The sequence below is a fragment of the Mus pahari genome, chromosome 18 (assembly GCF_900095145.1).
Source record: "Mus pahari chromosome 18, PAHARI_EIJ_v1.1, whole genome shotgun sequence".
Classification (NCBI taxonomy): Eukaryota; Metazoa; Chordata; class Mammalia; order Rodentia; family Muridae; genus Mus; species Mus pahari.
This window is the reverse complement of record NC_034607.1, coordinates 13,605,256-13,624,424: the sequence shown is the minus strand read 5'-3', so window position 1 is coordinate 13,624,424 and position 19,169 is coordinate 13,605,256. Positions and strand designations below refer to the sequence as shown.

At 54.3% G+C, this 19,169-nt stretch overlaps 1 protein-coding gene across 4 annotated transcripts; it reads left to right on the top strand.

The window, feature by feature from the left end:
- Positions 1–435: 435 nt before the first annotated feature.
- Positions 436–15,777, top strand: Vegfa (vascular endothelial growth factor A). 4 transcript variants are annotated; one of them, XM_021217604.2, is made up of 8 exons: positions 436–1,528; positions 4,407–4,455; positions 7,296–7,492; positions 8,303–8,379; positions 8,727–8,756; positions 10,462–10,533; positions 11,701–11,832; positions 13,880–15,777. In XM_021217604.2, the coding sequence occupies exons 1-8, from the start codon at positions 1,463–1,465 to the stop codon at positions 13,899–13,901; spliced, it is 645 nt and encodes a 214-aa protein (XP_021073263.1). In that variant the 5' UTR covers positions 436–1,462; the 3' UTR covers positions 13,902–15,777. The 4 variants fall into 4 exon arrangements, with proteins under 4 accessions (XP_021073263.1, XP_021073264.1, XP_021073266.1 ...); XM_029531245.1 differs by lacking the exon at positions 436–1,528 and adding an exon at positions 2,238–2,338; XM_021217605.2 differs by lacking the exon at positions 10,462–10,533.
- Positions 15,778–19,169: the final 3,392 nt, after the last annotated feature.

Here is a 19,169-nt window from a genome sequence, read left to right as displayed (position 1 = left end):
TGCCTGCGTGCATGTCTGTGTGTAGTGTGTATGTGAGGTGGGGGAGAAAGCCAGGGGTCACTCTGGTTGTCCCTCTCCTCATACGTCCCTGCCAGCTCTCCGCCCTCCAACCCCTACTTTCTCTTATATTCCTGGGAAAGGGAATTGTTCTTAGACCCTGTCCGCATATAACCTCACTCTCCTGTCTCCCCTGATTCCCAATACTCTGGGATTCCCAGTGTGTTCCTGAGCCCAGTTTGAAGGGGTGCACAGATAATTTTGAGGCTGTGGACCCTGGTAAGGGGTTTAGCTTTTCATTTCGCAGTAGTGGCCTAGGGGGCTCCCGAAAGGCGGTGCCTGGCTCGGCCTGGCCTCTCCCCGGGGTGGGTCTGGGCGGGGCTTTGGGGGGCGGAGCTAGAGCTCCTCTTTTTTTTCCACCGCTGTTGCCGGTGAGAAGCGCAGAGGCTTGGGGCAGCCGAGCTGCAGCGAGGCCGCGGCGCTGGGGGCGAGCTGAGCGGCGGCAGCGGAGCTCTGTCGCGAGACGCAGCGACAAGGCAGACTATTCAGCGGACTCACCAGCCAGGGAGTCTGTGCTCTGGGATTTGATATTCAAACCTCTTTTTTTTTTTTTCTTTCTTAAACTGTATTGTTTTACGCTTTAATTTATTTTTGCTTCCTATTCCCCTCTTAAATCGTGCCAACGGTTTGAGGAGGTTGCTCTTTCACTCCCTCAAATCACTTCGGATTTTGGAAATCAGCAGAGGAAAAGAGGTAGCAGGAGCTCCAGAGAGAAGTCAAGGAAGAGAGAGAGAGAGACCGGTCAGAGAGAGCGCGCTGGCGAGCCAACAGAGAGAGGGACAGGGGCAAAGTGACTGACCTGCTTTTGGGGGTGACCGCCAGAGCGCGGCGTGAGCCCTCCCCCTTGGGATCTTGCATCGGACCAGTCGCGCTGACGGACAGACAGACAGACACCGCCCCCAGCCCCAGCGCCCACCTCCTCGCCGGCGGGCTGCCGACGGTGGACGCGGCGGCGAGCCGCGAGGAACCGAAGCCCGCGCCCGGAGGCGGGGTGGAGGGGGTCGGGGCTCGCGGGATTGCACGGAAACTTTTCGTCCAACTTCTGGGCTCTTCTCTCTCCGGAGTAGCCGTGGTCTGCGCCGCAGGAGACAAACCGATCGGAGCTGGGAGAAGTGCTAGCTCGGGCCTGGAGAAGCCGGGGCCCGAGAAGAGAGGGGAGGAAGAGAAGGAAGAGGAGAGGGGGCCGCAGTGGGCGCTCGGCTCTCAGGAGCCGAGCTCATGGACGGGTGAGGCGGCCGTGTGCGCAGACAGTGCTCCAGCCGCGCGCGCGCCCCAGGCCCCGGCCCGGGCCTCGGTTCCAGAAGGGAGAGGAGCCCGCCAAGGCGCGCAAGAGAGCGGGCTGCCTCGCAGTCCGAGCCGGAGAGGGAGCGCGAGCCGCGCCGGCCCCGGACGGGCCTCCGAAACCATGAACTTTCTGCTCTCTTGGGTGCACTGGACCCTGGCTTTACTGCTGTACCTCCACCATGCCAAGGTAAGCGGTCGTGCCCGCCTGCTGTCGCCGGGCCGTGGCGAGCGCCTCTCCCGCTTGGGGACGTGCGTGCGTGCGAGTGCGCGCGTGGGGGGCTTCGTGCCCCACGCGGGTCCTTGGGCACCGGGCGCGAGGCGTCCCCCTCTGTCGTCGTACGTGGAGGGGGAGGGGGTGCGCGCTAGGTGGGAGGGCGCCAGGATCGTCTCGCCGCCCACGCGGGCCCTGCCCACCCACCAGAGTCACCGCACGTACGATCTGGGCCGAGCAGCGGAGGGCGGGAGCCAGAGGAGGAGGCTGAGGGGGCTGGGCTTGTGCCGCGGCTGGCGGCAGAAGTTTGCTCCGGGTCGCGGGTCCCCGGAGAACTGGAAGTCCGGGCAAAGGGGGCGGGAGTCCGGAGCCCAGCGGGCATGCCTGGGGGTGCTCGGACCTTGGACCGGGGGAGGGCAGAGATCGTGGAGGGGGCAGGGCGCGGGCGACCGAGGGGGCTTTGCTGTCACTGCCGTTCGGGTCTCTTCGGCCCTTGCAGTGAGTTTGGGGAAAGTTTTAGGATGGATTGATGCGGGGACCCTCTCCCACCGCTCTAGCTTGTCGGGCCACCTGCACCGCGCCACCCCCTCCCGTCCCCGCTCGCGTCCCGCGCGGTGCCCGCCCTCCCCCGCCTGGCCGGGCGCGCGCGGCGCAGAGCCGATTACATCAGCCCGGGCCTGGCCGGCCTCGTGTTCCCGGAGCCGCGGCTGCCGGAGCCGGGAGACCCGGGCGACGAGCGGCGCCCCTCCCCCCACCGGCCCTCCGCGAGGAAGGTGACCTCTGGAGGTATCCCCAGCTCCGGGACCCGGAGAAACTCCCATACCTCTTTCCTCCGTTCCCAACTTCTACCCGTGCCTCGCGCTAGGAAGAATTTCCCGACGCCCCTTCCCCCTTTTCCCCATTTCCTGCCTGGTGTAAAGAGAAGCCCTTCCCACCCTTTTATATTTTCCTTTTCTTTGCGAAGACTCATCCGACCTTTCCTGGCCCCAGGGTCCAGGAAAAGGACGGTGACTGTCAGACGTGGGGGGTGCTGGGGCCCACCCTCGGGTTCTTTGTGGAAACGCTGACCTAAGTTTTGAGTTGGTGAAGGTGTGTTTCCCTCCCAGCAGCTCGAGTTAGCTGTGCTTCAGTTTTTTTTTTTTTTTTTTTTTTTGCGGGGGGGGGTTGGATCAACGAAGGGTGGACTGACATCACCCCATCCCCCCCCCCCTTTGGAAACATGGCTTGATATTTGCTCTGACAGGGGCAGCCTGGAACCAGCCTTTTCCCATACCTTTGGCAGTCTCCCTTGTCAGTCAGGATCTCTCACACACTTTGTGCTGGCAAAGCCCGATGCCCAGAGAGCAGGTGGTTTAACTCCGAACTTGCCCACCCAACTTGCCTACCAAAGGGTCCTTTCATGCTTATTTCCACGAAGCCTCGGCTGTAGAGTCTTCTTGGAAAGGAGGCAGAAGGAAGAAGGGCAGGCGTTCCTGCCACCATACAGGGTTCCCCAGACCCTGGCACAAAGGCCTTGGTTCTGGGCCTCCATGTGGGGAGGACAGGAGTGCTTGGCCACGGTGTGACCTTCAGAGGCCCCCAGAGAAGGACACCTGGCCAGTCCCTGCCTTAGAACCTTCCCATCTGGGAAGGGGTTCAAAGTTTCTGTTCCCTTTCTCCACTGAGGGGGGGGGGCTAGACAGAAGAATAAGGAGGATGTCATGGGGCTAATTGAGGGGGTAGTGAGGGCCAGCGGCGCAGAATCCAGGGCCAACCTGAGGCAGCTGCAACGGGGGAGGCTATCTCTTGAGAAGGGTCACCTCTGACCTTGGTCCTGGTGGCAAGGCTGAGGGCCCTGGATGGACTGTTCTTAAGAGACAGAGACAGACCGAGGGTGGGAGTCGGTCCTTCTTGGAGGTCCAGGTTGGTGTGAGGCAGGTGGCAACAGGAGACCCTCAGGAAGGCCTGCCTGGAAGCTTTGGCTTGCTTCCACTGCCAGGCCCACAAGGCCTTCTTGGTGACCTTCACGGCTTCTGGGGAGGGGAGAAAGGAGCTGGTGGGGATGAGGAGGGTTGGAGGACCCCTGCGAGCTGGGCACTACTGAGGAGAAAGCTTCCCTGGTTACCTTTAAGCCAAGTGCCCGGGGGCCAGGTGAGAGGCTTGGGGATGTGGGAGGGGGAGGTTAGCCAGGTTTGGGAGCTACAGTCAGGCCCTGAGCAGATGGGGTGGGAGGGAACTGGGGCTCTCCCTTAGGGGCTTCTTCCCAGCTCATCCTCCCTTGAGCAACCTGTGGGAATGCCGAATATTCCTGAGGCCTGGGGAGAGTTGGGATGGGGGAGGGTAGTTGGTGCCCTTCGGTCCTCTGCACCCCTCCCTCTTCAACACGAGCTCCCTGGTATTTGTCATGTCAGCAGGAGAAGGTCACCACGTTGTTTTTCTCGCCCCCAGTCCTTCCTTCCTGCCCCAGTCCAAATTTGTCCTCCTATTTGACCTTAATACTTACCCATGGCTTTGGACCAGGGAATCGGGGGCAGTGGGAAAAGAGAGAGAGGGCAGGATCGGAATGGGGGCTGGGGGCCTGGGCAAAGCAGGATTTTGGCATTTTCCTCCCACACTGTGAGCTCCCTGGCGCTTGGTTAGTCTTTAACTTCCATGGGTTCAGAATTGAAGCCATCAAGGGTATGCTCTGGACCTGCAGGGACCACTATGGTTCCCTGTGTGACTCAGAAGCCCCGGGGTGGGGTGGGGGAGGCTGGGAGCTGGGGGTTGGGAGAGAGGCAAGAAGACATCAAGCATTTCAGTGGCCAGGCCTTGGACGCCTGTGGCTGCCTCTGTCCCTGTCAACGCTCCTTCTTACTCTTTGCTTTGTCCTCAGTGGTCCCAGGCTGCACCCACAACAGAAGGAGAGCTGAAGGCCCATGAAGGTGAGTCTCATGCTCTTTAATGGATCCCTGTTGTCTCAGTGGGGTGTAAGGATAAACCCATTCCTCTTTTTCAGGCCTGGGGGTGTAGGGGGGCACAGGAATACGAGGCTAGAGATTGCAAGGGTACTGTTGAGCTTAACCCTGTGTTTCTTAAGGTGTCTCCTGTTCGGCTTTCTGCTAGAAACAGGACCTGTTGCTTTTTCTAATAGGTTTTCTAGTGAAATTTTATCTGGAAAGCTTGCTGTGAGCACAGACGGGGAGGAAGGCAGTGTTCAGGGTTTCCAGATGTTCTGGGAGGTGTCTCTTGTACCCCCTTCTCTCAGGGGAAGATAAATGTTCAGTGCCACTTCCTACCCACCCATGGCCCACCCGAGGGGGCTGTGACCCTTCCTGTGTGAGGTGGAAGTATGAGGCTGGGGCAGGACAGAAGGATATCCTAACAGGACTCCCCCCGAGTCCCGGCTTTGCATTTCCGAGTGTGGCAGCTTCCATAGACAGCGTTTGGGTGCTGTGAACTTCCCTGCAGGACCAGCAGAGGGCCGGCTATAGCTCTCAGCCGCCCCGCCCCCCTGCCCAGCCCTGAGTCCGCCTGCCTTTTGTTCCAGTGTGGTTTGGAGTACGGGGATCCTCCCATTTCTCTGGGGACGCCCTGGCTCTCCCCAGCACTGAGTGTGGCCTCTGCTCCAGCCGGATGCCACTCCCCGAGTGGCCTTCCTCAGAGTAGGGTAGGCCTTGGGGTCTTTCTCCAGGCCAGTTTCCCTGACCCAAATCCACTGTGGCTGGAGGAGCCAGCAGCCAAGGAAAGCTGGTGATGTCCAGCCGGTTTTGCCTCCTCCCCCAGGAGCTTTCTCTGGCCCAGGTCCTGGCTCTCTGCCACTCCCTGGCCCCGGCCACTGACAGGCCCCTACTTCCAAAGTGCTACCCACCCCCTTCTGCTTCCTAGTGGGCTCTGTGGTCTGGGAGAGGCAAGACAAATGGTCTTTGTTTGATGGAGAAGAGCTTGTCTGCTATAAATAAGGAAAACCACGAAAGCCTGATGCTGAAGTGTATGTGTGCACACGCCTGAGCAGCAGGACAGCGTTCCTTGGGGCAGGGGCCAGGCTCCCGTGGGTACTGGCCAAGTCACTTCCTCCACCTCCTATGGACCTTGGGGAAGTTTTTGGAAAGGATTCTCATCTTTGGTCATTTTACACGGAGCTCCCACCTCCATTCATTGCTCCGTCATATCTTTCTGCTGTCTGCTCCTCTAACTAGTCTGGACCACCTCTGTCCCAGCCATGATGAAGGAAGGGTTAGTTTTTTTTTTTTAAAAAAAAAAAAAAAATTCTGGGTTAGTCGTCTTCAATATAGACTTTCCTTGAAAAGAATTTTTCAGATCTGATCTCATGGACTTTTTTTTTTTTTGGCTGTGTTTTATGTTAACCCTTTTGGGGTAGACAAGAGTCCTTTGCTTATTTGTCCAGATAGAAAAAAGAGCCCTTGAGCAGAGTACAGAGGTGGCGGCTTAGGTCCCCCCCCCCATTTTCCCTGTTTGACATCTGTGGCCATTGCTCCATCTTTTCCTCCATGCCCCCGTTTCTTGCCAGACAACCTATCATATGCTTGGCTTCCATCTTCTTTACCTTTCTGAAACAAACAAACAAACAAACAAACAAACAAACAAACAAACAAACAGACTTTGAATAGTAAAGGGAGGTTTGGCTGTGGCCCCAAGTTGGGAGGGTAGGGGTGTGTAGTCTCTAGAGCATGCACTTAAAATGCCTTTGGTGACATTCCAAACTTTGTGACCTGGAATGAGAAGAGAAGAGTTGTTTTCAGGGCCAGCAAAGAGTCGGAGCACCACCTCCTTCCCGCTCCCCTAAGTGTCTTTAGAGGTCAGGCCAACCTGCTTCTACCGATAGAGGCCAGGAGACTGGAGGGACAGGCCCAAGGTCATTCCAGCTGCTAACAGAACTTGGGCCCCTGTGTGGGCTTGTGGTCCTTTTCTCACTTCAGGGACAGGCTTCTGTGGGGTAGCCTTAGGGGTGTGACCCAAAGTGGCAGGCTGAGCCACCACTTGGTGTTGCAGAGAAGTTCTGGACTCTGTAGTGCCTGCCCCTTGGCCCTCAAGTACCCCTTCCTCTCTCATGTACCTCAGAATCTGACAGGGAAATGCTCTCTTTCCTGTCGACTTCTAGATCAGCTTCTAGAAATGTGTCGTACGGAGGCAGTTCCTGCTCTCTCCATGATGCAGACAGTTTGCCCTCTTGGGTGGGGTTCTTAGTGCTGGCAGGGCCTGCATTGGTGTGCCTTCCCACTGCCACCTGCTGATTTGTCTTGGGCAGAAGTCTGGGGGGGAGGGGACTGGCAGGTGTCCCCTGAGGCTTCTGTGTCTGTGTATGATGTCAGTGTCAGAAGGCTTAGCCAGCCTAGCTCATTCTAACTAGTTCTTACCGGTATTGTGGCCTCTAGGACACATGGTGGCATTTCTCTGAGCTTCTAGATCCCCATTTGTAAAATGGGTTCCTGGTTGTGCTTAGTGGGAACAGGGGGAAAGAGTGTGTATACATAGCTGTCCCCGGTGTTCAGTGTGTGTTTGGTGAGTGGTTGTTGGCCTGGTTGTTGGCCTGGCCATAAAGCAGAAAGCAGGGGTACCCGGACTCAGGCTGTCTTCTGGCGCCATAGTTGGTAGGAACTTGCTGTGACAATGAGGAATGGAGTTAAATGTGGCAGGGCCACCTCCCCTGGACCTGGCCCTAGAAATGAGGGAGGGACTTCAGTTCGAGCTCTGAGAGGAGTGGTCTCACGAAGCTGGGTGGAGATAGAGGCTGATCTTCTCGCCTGTCCTCCCTCCCACACAGTGGTAAAGTTCATGGACGTCTACCAGCGAAGCTACTGCCGTCCGATTGAGACCCTGGTGGACATCTTCCAGGAGTATCCCGACGAGATAGAGTACATCTTCAAGCCGTCCTGTGTGCCGCTGATGCGCTGTGCAGGCTGCTGTAACGACGAAGCCCTGGAGTGTGTGCCCACGTCAGAGAGCAACATCACCATGCAGGTGGGCACCTGCGGCACAGGGGATGGGGCGGGAGGGCAGGAGGACAGGGGGTACAAGGAGGGGCATTAGAAGGTTGTCTGGGCCTCTGCCTGGGAAACTTTTGGTAGGAGGAGCTAAATTGGGGTTGAGGGTGAGAAGATGAGGCGTGGCGGAGGGGGGGGGTCTTTTCTCCCTTTGGGAAGAAGATGCCTGCCTGCGCTCTGTACTTCCCTGCCGAAGCTCTCCACCGGTTGACCATCTGCTTTCGTGAACTTTGCTCCCTGGGCTCAACGGGGGGGGGGGCTGCTGCCTTGGACAAGTGTTCTTCTCTTTCTCTGGGAGAACCCAAATGCTCCCCAACCCCCACTTGAGGGTTCTATTTGGGACGCTGGACGGTTCTGGTCTCTGTAGAGTTAAAAGCCAGTCTGCTACCTAGTGGGTGGATCCGGGCCCAGACGGGGTGGAGAGTGGGAGGGAGCTCAGCAACGGGGGTGGGGTGGGGTGGGGTGGGGTGGGTAGCTCTTAGGTAGCATTTAGGGGGTCAGGGTGAAGCTTGGGAGGGGATGCAGGAGGGGAAGGGATGGGGATGGTAAGAATCCAGGACCTGAATTCCCAGCCTGGCCAACCCTTGCAGCTGTCTGCTCTCAAGATGAGCAGGAGCTCCTTGAAGCTAGCAGGGTTGGGGGAGTTGGGGTGACCTGAGGTTCTTTTCTGTTAGAGCTCTGGTCCCCCTACCTCCACCACCTACCCCTGCTCAGTAGAACCCCGGGGGTGTCCCATAGGGGTATGGCTGGCTGGGTCACTAACCACTGTGACCTGCTCCCTCTACAGATCATGCGGATCAAACCTCACCAAAGCCAGCACATAGGAGAGATGAGCTTCCTACAGCACAGCAGATGTGAATGCAGGTGAGGCCAGAGCATCACCCTCAAGTGGCACACAGCTGATGACTGGCTGCAGAGCTCAGCGTGTTACACACGCTCGTGCGGGTCCACCTTCTAGCTAGCGGTGTGAGCTCAGGTGTTTGACCCCAGGGTGCTGCCGTTCCCCCATCTCTGGGATACGGGGCACGATAATTCAGTGTGCCCCTCCATGGCATTATAGGGCCTCCTATTGTTGTTACACACACACACAAAAAAGATTAAGAGAGCATTGCTAAATCAGAAATGTCGTGTAAAATTATTACCAAATTGTTGTTACCATCATCTTAACTCCTCTGTGTCTTGTTTTCTCCTCCTTTTTCTACCCACTGCAGACCAAAGAAAGATAGAACAAAGCCAGAAAAGTAAGTGGCCACGTGCTAGCATTTCTTTTCAATTGTCTCGGTTCGGGGCTTCCCGCTTCCTCTCTTGGGCGCTCTGATGGCCTCAGTGGCATTGGGTGGGTGGGTAGTATGGTGACCGAAGTGGGCTGGAGTCAGCTTTAGGCTTATGGCTCTAGAGTGATGAAGAAAGCCCAGCCTGAAGAAGAGGCTGTCCTTCAGGGCTCAGGTCCCTCCCGGCCAGCACACGGTGTTTCAGGGTGGGTGGTGGAGAGTATTATAGACATAGTGTCCACAGCAGAGTGAGGGAGAGTGAGTGGGTGCCACAGGGCAGTTTCTGTGTATCAGGGGACGGACGTGGCCTGGGCCTTGTTGGGTGGTGACTGTGGCCATCCAGTTTTCTTAGGTCCCAGGAGATTTCTTGGCGTTATGTGTATGCCTTTCCATAGGGCTGTGGCAGGTAGCAGACACAGTTCTCTCTTAGTGGGGGAAGAAAAGTGGTTGCGGTGGCCATTTTCTGAGGCTTCCTGTTGATGGCCGGGGAAGGTCAGTTTAGGATGGGAGGGTGGCTGACATTGCTGGGGTATGAACTTGCAGTGAAGGAGCGACTGAGAGAGAGCACCCCACCCTCCTCCCCAACCCCACCCCGTACCCCTTTCTGTCTGCCCTACCGTACTTGGTGGATGTAAAATCCTCACGCCTTTCCCTGAGCCCCCAGGTTCCACCACTACTGTATCTACTAGAGCAATGGGCCGGGAGTTTATCAGTGAGAGAGAGCAGAGCAGGCTCCAGGCGAGTGGCCCTGTGTGGAGAGCTTTCTCCTTCTATGTTTCCGGTGTTTTCTCCCAAGCAGGACAGACTTGCCTTCTTCTCCCCAGGTCCCTTCTTCCTGTCTCTCGTTCCCCGTGATAGACAGGCTGCCATATCTCTTCTGGGACTTGGCAGGCCTAGAGAGTGCTGGTTCCCTGGAGGGAGGCTGGCTGTAGCTTGTCCCTCTCAGCTGTTCCCTAGATGTCTGCTTTGCCCATAGGGAGAGTGGTAGGGCTCGCCTGAGCTCGGAAGAGAGTCTAGCTGCAGGCTTTGGCCTCTAGGAAGAAGAGCTACTACACGGTCTCTCTTCCCCGGCCCCGCCATCAGTGCTGGGCTCTGACGACAGCCAGCCCCACTGCCCATCCGAGATGACTGCTGCGTGGGTGGCTGGTGCCCATCTCTTGCCCTGGCTTACATGCCATCGCTCAAGCAACTGCCCCTTCTCACCAAGGATGCTGTGAGGCAGAGCCCCCAGAGGGACTCCTACCATCACACTTGGAAGTGCAGGCAGACATTCTGAACTACGGCCCACTTCTAACCCCTTTCCCATTAAAGTCTGCCTTAGACGGTCTATTGCCTCCTGACCTTCAGGGTCTAACGGTTGCAAAGATCTTTCCCTTCTGGCTTTGAGCCCTGCCTGAGACCAGGGACCACATGAAGAAGCTGTGCCTTTCACAGTTTCTGCTAATCACTCAAAGCCCTGCCTGGGGCTGGGATTACCACCCTACTGTGGGCAAAGTGAGGAGGAAGGTTCGCGCTGTCTCTGCTCACCCGTGACTGAGGTCTGACCTGGAGGCTGCTCCAGGAAGTGACTAGGGTAGCCTTGGGTCCCCTGCTCCTGCCTCTGTCTTCTTCATCGCTCCTCTCTTCTCTTCCCTCTCGCTCTCTTCCTGTCTGTTTCTGTTTTTATATTTTCCAGAAAATCAGTTCGAGGAAAGGGAAAGGGTCAAAAACGAAAGCGCAAGAAATCCCGGTTTAAATCCTGGAGCGTGTACGTTGGTGCCGCTGCTGTCTAATTCCTTGGAGCCTTCCTGGTCTCCAGACAATCGCCTGCAGCTCCTCTAACCCTGCCCACCCCACCCCTGCCCTACCCCCAGCTCCCCTCTGGCTCTTGCCCTGCCTCAGTCTCTCTCTCTCTCTCTCTCTCTCTCACTCACCCCACTAATGGCACCAATGGGTAGACTTGGTGGTGGCATTGCTGGCCCAGGGTTGGGTGGGGGTGGGTGGAAGGTGAGTAGATACGGAACATTCAACTCAGGGAGGGGACTCTGGCTTGGCTGGGCACCGACTTTCTCTCACCCACTGGGCGTTGGTGGCGGGGCCGTTGTTGGCATGGGCACTGGGCATCGGGGCCCTCTCATCCAACTGGTTTCCACTGCTCTAGATTCTTGCACATGTCTGGAGGGTAGGGGTGGGTGTGGAGGGCAGCGTGGAATGAGTTGAGGGGTATGTTGGTGGGAAGTGGACTGTGGTGGGCTGAAGTTGTAGCTTGAGCAGGCTCTGCGGTAGCCTGTTCTCGTCTGTTGGAAATGCTCTGAACCCTGGGCTTGAGGCTCCAGGAGAGAAAAGCCCTCCCTATCCAGTCCAACAGAAATCACCCACAGAGGTCTTCTACGGTGGCCTCTTCCTCTGCTTATAGGCTGTGGTGGCCTCTGGAGGCCTGGCTGGTGGACTTGGGGTACCTTCTGCTGGCCCTCTCCCTTGGTGGAGGGTCTGGGCAGAGGCCCTTTTCCATGGAGAAGGTGCCCTGGTGGTCTCCTGGGCCACTTATCACTGTCCCCAGCAGGTGAAGAGTCAAGATATGTTGTGGGCATAACAGTAGTGGGGGCCCTGTGGCCCCAGATAGGCCCATGTCTTCGTGGGGCACAGCACCGTCCCTCATGGCAGCTCCCCCCACCCCTGCATTCTGCCCGCCTGTGCCCTCCTGGAGGCACACGTCCTGCCAGCGCTGCGTCTCTCTGCCACTCTCACTGTCTTCTGCTGGAACGCTCGGATCTTTCCAGAACGTGGAAAGGGCCTAGGGGCTGCCGAGCTGGGCGGGGAAGCCGTGGCGGACACGTTAGGGGGTGTTGCACATTAGGGGGTGTTGCATGGGATTCTCTCTCTCTCTCTCTGCTGATGCGCTAGCTTAGATGTCTTTCCTTTTGCCTTTTTGCAGTCACTGTGAGCCTTGTTCAGAGCGGAGAAAGCATTTGTTTGTCCAAGATCCGCAGACGTGTAAATGTTCCTGCAAAAACACAGACTCGCGTTGCAAGGCGAGGCAGCTTGAGTTAAACGAACGTACTTGCAGGTTGGTCTCCAGAGGGCAAGCAAGAGTCAGAGAGGGGCATCGCAGACATGGGAGAGAGAGAGAGAGAGAGAGAGAGAGAGACAGAGAGAGCACACTTGTGAGGGGCCAACTGCTTGCTCGGCTTCTAGCTGCCTGCGTGGTGACTGCTGCCTTCTCTCCTGCTGGGGCTCTGTGGGGCCTTGGGCTCCAGTCTGACCCAGCAGGCCTGCTCTGAGATGGCCCCGATTGCCTGAGTGGGTAGGCTGCTGTGACTTAATGTGATGGTGTGGACGCAAGTTGTGTGTTGTGTCCTGTGGTCCTGCTGCTTATGGAGGCTGTTGGTGTTGATGTTAATTCTATCATTGGTGCAAGTGTTAAAACTTCCAATCCCTTCTGGGCGTGGAGTGATGTCTAATAGTGTTTCCTGGCTGCACCTTTGCCCCCGGAGAACCGGCACAGCCGAGCCTCTCACCACTCAGTATATTTTCCCTGGGCTTGGAGCCTTATCTCCTTATCTCTATCTATTCCCTTAAGACTATGGCTTCTTGAAGACAGGCTGTCTCCCTCAGACTGGAGCTCTTTGAGGACAGGCCATGGCCACTTCAGACTGGGGTCCACCTTAGACTGGGCTTCCTGAAAGAGGCAGGGGTCTGCTGTTGGTTTGGGATAGGAACATTTTTTCTACATACAACCGAGACCACTACATAGCTTATCCTTCGTCAGTCAGGGCAAGTGTGACAACCCTGAACAGTCCACACAATTCAAAATGCTTCCAGTGGGTTTCAGGAAAGAGTCAGAGCCCACTCTTGCTGACGGGACTCTATGAGCACCTGACAGGTGTCTGTACTCCTGTTGTGTGTCCATGTGGACCTAGGAAGTGTCAATGTCACGAGTAAAATACTGTATATGGCCACGTCCACTGGGGAACTCAAGAGCACGGGGCTGTTGACTGGCAGTCCCAGGGTTGTTTATACCGGTGTGGCCTGTCCTGAGGATGACCATCACCTGGGGAGGGAAAGCATTTAAGGGCTGGCCAACAAAGGGCCAGCCTTCCTTCCAGGCAGTGCAAGGATTCTCTGGCTTGGGCCTTGTTCCCCGCCTGCATTCTTGTGTCCCGTGGGTTCTCAAAAGACACCAGAGGCCTGGCGGGTCTCTCTCTGTGGTCCTTGGTATGAAGTCGTTCCTGGGAGACTGTACGAGAACAGTGTCTCTGTTAGTGTTGTGGCAGGAACTCTTCCCAACACAGAGCTGGATGAAGGGGCTCAGTTCGCGGGAGGGTTTTAAGGAAGATAAAGACCTTGGTATTGTAGGGTTTCTGGAGTGAGCCGGGAGCTAGCTGGAGTCACCTGACTTCCAGAGACCCGACTCAGTCCGCTACTGCCTGTGTCTGGGAATCCAAGCTGAGGTTAGAACCCGCGTTCCCAGCCTGTCTTCCGGGCAGCCAGCCAGGGTCAGGAGCAAGAGGAGAAAGTCTTTGGAGACTCCTTCTGCTTCAACGGGAGGAACCAAGCCACTGGGTTGTCATCGAGTGGTAAAAGGCAGGTGTAGCCACCAGGCAGTTCAAGGTAGAAGCTGAGGCTGAGAGAGGCCTGGGGAGCATAGATGTTCTCCTACCTTTCAGGAACTCTCGTGTCCTCCCTTGGGCAGGACACACACCCAAGGCAGGCAGTCCTCTGTCACTGGCTTAGCGCAAGGTAGTTTTCCAGTCCCTAAACCTAGCTCTAGAGCCAGGACTGAAGATCCTCCTGCAGGGATCTTCTCCCAGCTAAGTACCCCGGCACCCACGTGCTGTGGAGTGTCACATGAGGGTTGTCCTTTGGTAACTGCTTTTGTGAGCATTCATTTCCATGTCTGTCTTGTCTTCCATGGTTTGCCATCTTTAGAAGGCAGGGCTTGGTCTCTCTCTCTCTCCACTGGGACTCTGTCTCACCCGTACCTTTGGGAACTCTGCTCCTGTGGCGCCAACCTCCAGGGACCCGAGGGCCCCCAGGCCTGGGGAGGCTGCTTGCCTTCACTGCCAGGCTCCCCGTGGCCCTAACCCCCTTCCTTTCTTTGCCATTTCCTACAGATGTGACAAGCCAAGGCGGTGAGCCAGGCTGAAGGAAGGAGCCTCCCTCAGGGTTTCGGGAACCAGACCTCTCACCGGAAAGACCGATTAACCATGTCACCACCACGCCATCATTGTCACCGTTGACAGAACAGTCCTTAATCCAGAAAGCCTGACATGAAGGAAGAGGAGACTCTTCGAGGAGCACTTTGGGTCCGGAGGGCGAGACTCCGGCAGACGCATTCCCGGGCAGGTGACCAAGCATGGTCCCTCGTGGAACTGGATTCGCCATTTTCTTATATCTGCTGCTAAATCGCCAAGCCCGGAAGATTAGGGTTGTTTCTGGGATTCCTGTAGACACACCCACCCACATACACACACATATATATATATTATATATATAAATAAATATATATGTTTTATATATAAAATATATATATATTCTTTTTTTTTAAATTAACTCTGCTAATGTTATTGGTGTCTTCACTGGATATGTTTGACTGCTGTGGACTTGAGTAGGGAGGAGAATGTCCTCACTCGGATCCCGACACGGGAGACAATGGGATGAAAGGCTCCGGTGTGGTCTTTCGTCCTTCTTAGAGAGGCCGAAGTCCGTTTGCCTGCCGGGGAGCAAGCAAGGCCAGGGCACGGGGGCACACTGGCTCACTTCCAGAAACACGACAAACCCATCCCTGGCCCTGAGTCAAGAGGACAGAGAGACAGATGATGACAGAGAAAGAGATAAAGATGCCGGTTCCAACCAGAAGTTTGGGGAGCCTCGGGACATGGCATGCTTTGTGGATCCCCACTATAGTCTACAAAAGCACCCTGCCCCTCTGGGGCACTGCCTGGAAGAATCAGGAGCCTGGCCAGCCTTCAGCTTGATCCTCCACTTCTGAGGGGCCTAGGAGGCCTCCCACAGGTGTCCCGGCAAGAGAAGACACAGTGGTGGGAGAAGAGGCCTGGTAATGGCCCCTCCTCCTGGGAACCCCCCATCCTCTCCCTACCCCACTTCCTGGGGACAGCCCAGGAGGACCTTGTGTGATCAGACCATTGAAACCACTAATTCTGTCCCCAGGAGACTTGGCTGTGTGTGCGAGTGGCTAACCCTTCCCCGTCTTCCCTTCCCAAGGCACAGAGCGATGGGGCAGGGCCCGAAAGCCCCTCACGGAGGCAGAGAAGAGAAAGCGTTTTATATGCGGTACTTATTTAATAGCCCTTTTTAATTAGAAATTAAAACAGTTAATTTAATTAAAGAGTAGGGTTTTTTCAGTATTCTTGGTTAATATTTAATTTCAACTATTTATGAGATATATCTCTCGCTCTCTCTTATTTGTACTTTTTTTTTTTTTTTTTTTGTGTGTGTGTGTGTGTGTGTATGAAATCTGTGTTTCCAATCTCTCTCCCAGATCGGTGACAGTCACTAGCTTGTCCTGAGAAGATATTTAATTTTGCTAACACTCGGCTCTGCCCTCCCCTGTCCCCACCACACATTCCTTTGAAATAAGGTTTCAATATACATTTACATACTATATATATATTTGGCAACTTGTGTTTGTATATAAATATATATATATATATATGTTTATGTATATATGTGATTCTGATAAAGTAGACATCACTATCTGTTTTTTATATGTAAAAACAAAACAAGAAAAAATAGAGAATTCTACATACTAAATCTCTCTCCTTTTTTAATTTTAATATTTGTTATCATTTATTTATTGGTGCTACTGTTTATCCGTAATAATTGTGGGGGAAAAAGATATTAACATCACGTCTTTGTCTCTAGAGCAGTTTTCCGAGATATTCCGTAGTACATATTTATTTTTAAACAGCAACAAAGAAATACAGATATATCTTAAAAAAAAAAAAAAAAAAAAGCATTTTGTATTAAAGAATTGAATTCTGATCTCAAAGCTCTCCCTGGTCTCTCCTTCTCTCCTGGGCCCTCCTGTCTCGCTTTCCCTCCTCCTTTGGGGTACATGGTTTTCATCTTAGGTTTGAGAAGCAGTCCCTGGAGTAGGATATTGGGGTGATCCATCCATTCCTGGCTCACTGTGAAGAGTTGGTGCTCTGGGGATGGGTGGAGGGGGAGATGGTTCCTTTGCCAAGGGTCCTCAAACTACATGGGACTCATCTAGGTCCCTGTTCCTTGTCAGACAAGGATGGGGCCATGTCTCCAGGTGCTAACCGGAGATGGGAGAGAATGTTGGCTGCAGCTGGCCAGGATTTGGCCATGCCGGGAGGGGCGCTGTGAGCCCAGCATGCAGTTTACTTCTGGGTGATAAGTGGAAGAGTCCAATAACAAGAGTCTTGCTGCTGCCAGCGGAATTCCATTTCCCCCTGTGCCAGCCTTTCTGACTTGTTCTTGTCCCCGGCCACTCGGACCCTGCTTGGATCTTTGACACAATAGCATTGTATACAAATCTGCTTCTAGAATCTTACTCCTCCTGATGACAAAGGGCCGGGGAAACACGGGGCTGTCTAGTATGGTACATCCTATGGTTCAAGTACCGATAGGATATGCCACCCGAAAGAGCAGGGGAGGGGCACAAAGCTTTAGTCCCTCAAGTTAGAAAACTGCTTCAGCCTTGTCAGGGGCTTCTCGCTCGGCCTGGAGGCTCATGGGACAGATATGATTTCTCATGATGTGACCTGTAGATCACCTCTTCGGAGATGGGAGTTGTGGATATTGAACCCCAGGCAGAAGGGCTGAGCCAGATGTCTGAGCATGATAAGGTGACGTGGGAAAGTGTCAGTGTGACCACAGGGCAGGCACGTAGGCAAGGAAGTCCTGCCTTCTGGAAGTTTCCACTTAGTGCCTGCCCTTTCCCAATCGATTACCCCACATGGGTCGATGTCTGCAAAAGGAGCAGTGAGGTAGGCCCTCTTATCCCTGGAACTCAGCCTCTCAGATTCTTTCTGGCCTCCCTTTGGCTGGTGCTCATATAGCAGCCAGAGTAAGCTGGTGGAGCCAGAGCTGAGTCCTATCCCTTTTGGGCTCAAAACTCTGTAAAGACCCCATTTTACCCAGAGTAAAATCCCCTGCACTGTCCAGCTGCCCATGCCTGTAATAGCTCACTGGATTCTTACTCAGCTCGGGCTTATGGTCTCCCCATACTGTTCCTCAGATTCCTCTCTTGGGGGCCTTTGGACAGGTGGTCCCCCTGCTTGGCACACCCCATCCCACCCCGGATGTTTGGCTTTTGAAACCTTCAAGTCTCGTTCCTTTCTCAGTGAGGCTTCTCTTGACCATGACACATAAAACCAACCCGACTCTGCCTTCGGGCTCTTCCCTTTTTAATCGTGTGCCGTATATGTTCACAGGCAATGTGTGGAAGCCGGCGGCCAACGTTAGATGTCTCCTCAGTTGCTCTCCACTCTATTTCCGAGACACAGTCTCATTGAACCTGGGCTCACTGGTTTGGTTAGACCGGCTGACCAGCGAGCCCCAGGGGTTCACTGTGCCCAGCTTCCCAGCTTGAGGTCTACAGGTACAAGTCTCTGTGCTTGGCTTTTTATGTTCTGGGTTCTAAGCTTGTGCCTTGAACTTTAGGTCCTTGAACTTGTATGGCAAGCATTTTATTTATTGAGCCATCTCCCCCCTTCCTCCTCCTTTTGATCCAAGATCTCACTATGTAGCTGTCCTGGAACTCAGTGTGTAGACCAGGTTGGCTTTGAACTCACAGAAATCTGCCTGCCTCTGCCTCCTGAGTGCTGGGATTAAAGGTGTGCGCCATCAAGCTCGGCTCTCCATCTCCTTTCCAGGATCTGGTTGTCTGCTATCTTCTTGCTTAGTCAGCAACAGTGTCAGTCAATAGAAATAGCACACGGGCCATGTGAAACTCATTTGTTGGTTCGATCTGGTGCTGGGAAATTAAACCCAGCATTTTACGAGTGTTAAGAATAAGCCATATTCCCAGGTCATACACTAAATTTCTCTAAAAGCCGGATTTTAAAAGAAACAGGTAAAGTTCATATCTACATCACACATTATTTAGCCTCACGTATGTGAAATGTCACCTAAACCTTTAGTTAAAATGGAAATTATTAGTGAGAAATTATTAGGGTCATATTTTTTTTTTTTTTTTTGAGACAAGGTCTCATTGCTGCTCCAGTTAGCCTAGAACTCACTCTGTCGACCAGGCTGGATTTGAACTCACAGAGATCTGCCTGCCTCTGCCTGCTGAGTGGTGGGATCAAAAGCTTGTGGCACCACACTTGGCCTTGGTATATATTTTGTTGTCGTTGATGTGTTTTTTGTTTTTGTTTTTGTTTATTGTTGCTGTTTTTTGAGAGAGAGTCTCACATGTAGCTTTGTCTGTCCTGGAACTCACTAAGTAGACCGGGTTGGCCTTGAACTCATAAAGATTCATCTACCTCTGTCTCCCAAGCACTGGATTAAAGGCGTGGGCCACCATGCCTGGTTGTCCCTGTATGCCGTTCATACATGCAGTTATCACATGTCAAAATTAGTCATGACTACATCTTCCGAGCTTGATTTACATTCATGCCTGGGTCCTCTTTTTGTTAGCACACACACACACACACACACACACACACACACACACACACACACGTTTGAAAGTGGAGTCTTCATCCCAAGACTGTGGCAGTGGGGTGTCTGTAGAGTCCCAGGAGAGGTCGGTGAGGTTGGGCTGGATAGGTGGGGGTCTGGCCGGGGCAGTAGGGGCTGGAAGCAATGGTCTCTTCCCTGAGGCCATATTGTCTCCTTTAACCGCCCTAGTGATGGAGCTTGTTACTATTGCTTAGCAGAGGAGAAGCTGGGGGCCCAGAGAAGGTAAATAGTTTGCCTGAATTTCAACACAGCCTGTGAACAGCTTCCCACCCTCCACAGCTGCCCCGGGCTAGGGCAGGACACCAACAAATAAAATCGAGGCGTCTAGACTGAATACAAACAGGCCGGGGGAAAGTGGGACACGGGAAGGATGTAGAGGTGGCCAAACCCAGGGCCCAAATCCAACTTCCCTATGCCCGGTAAGGGTAGTCGAGCAACGTCTCCAGGGGCTGGGGCTCGTCAGTTGAAGATCGGAAACCTAAGCACGCAAGAGGTTGCAACACACGGCCTTGGACAAGAGGAACGGTCTTGAAATAGACGATGGAGAAAAAATAAAATGTTGTCTCCTGCCTGTACGTGCAGGATCCCGTGGGGCCCACAGAAGACCCGATCAAGGCTAAGACCTACCCTACACTGAACTCTGTCGTCTTCTTCTTCTTCTTCTTCTTCTTCTTCTTCTTCTTCTTCTTCTTCTTCTTCTTCTTCTTCTTCTTCTTCTTCTTCTTCTTC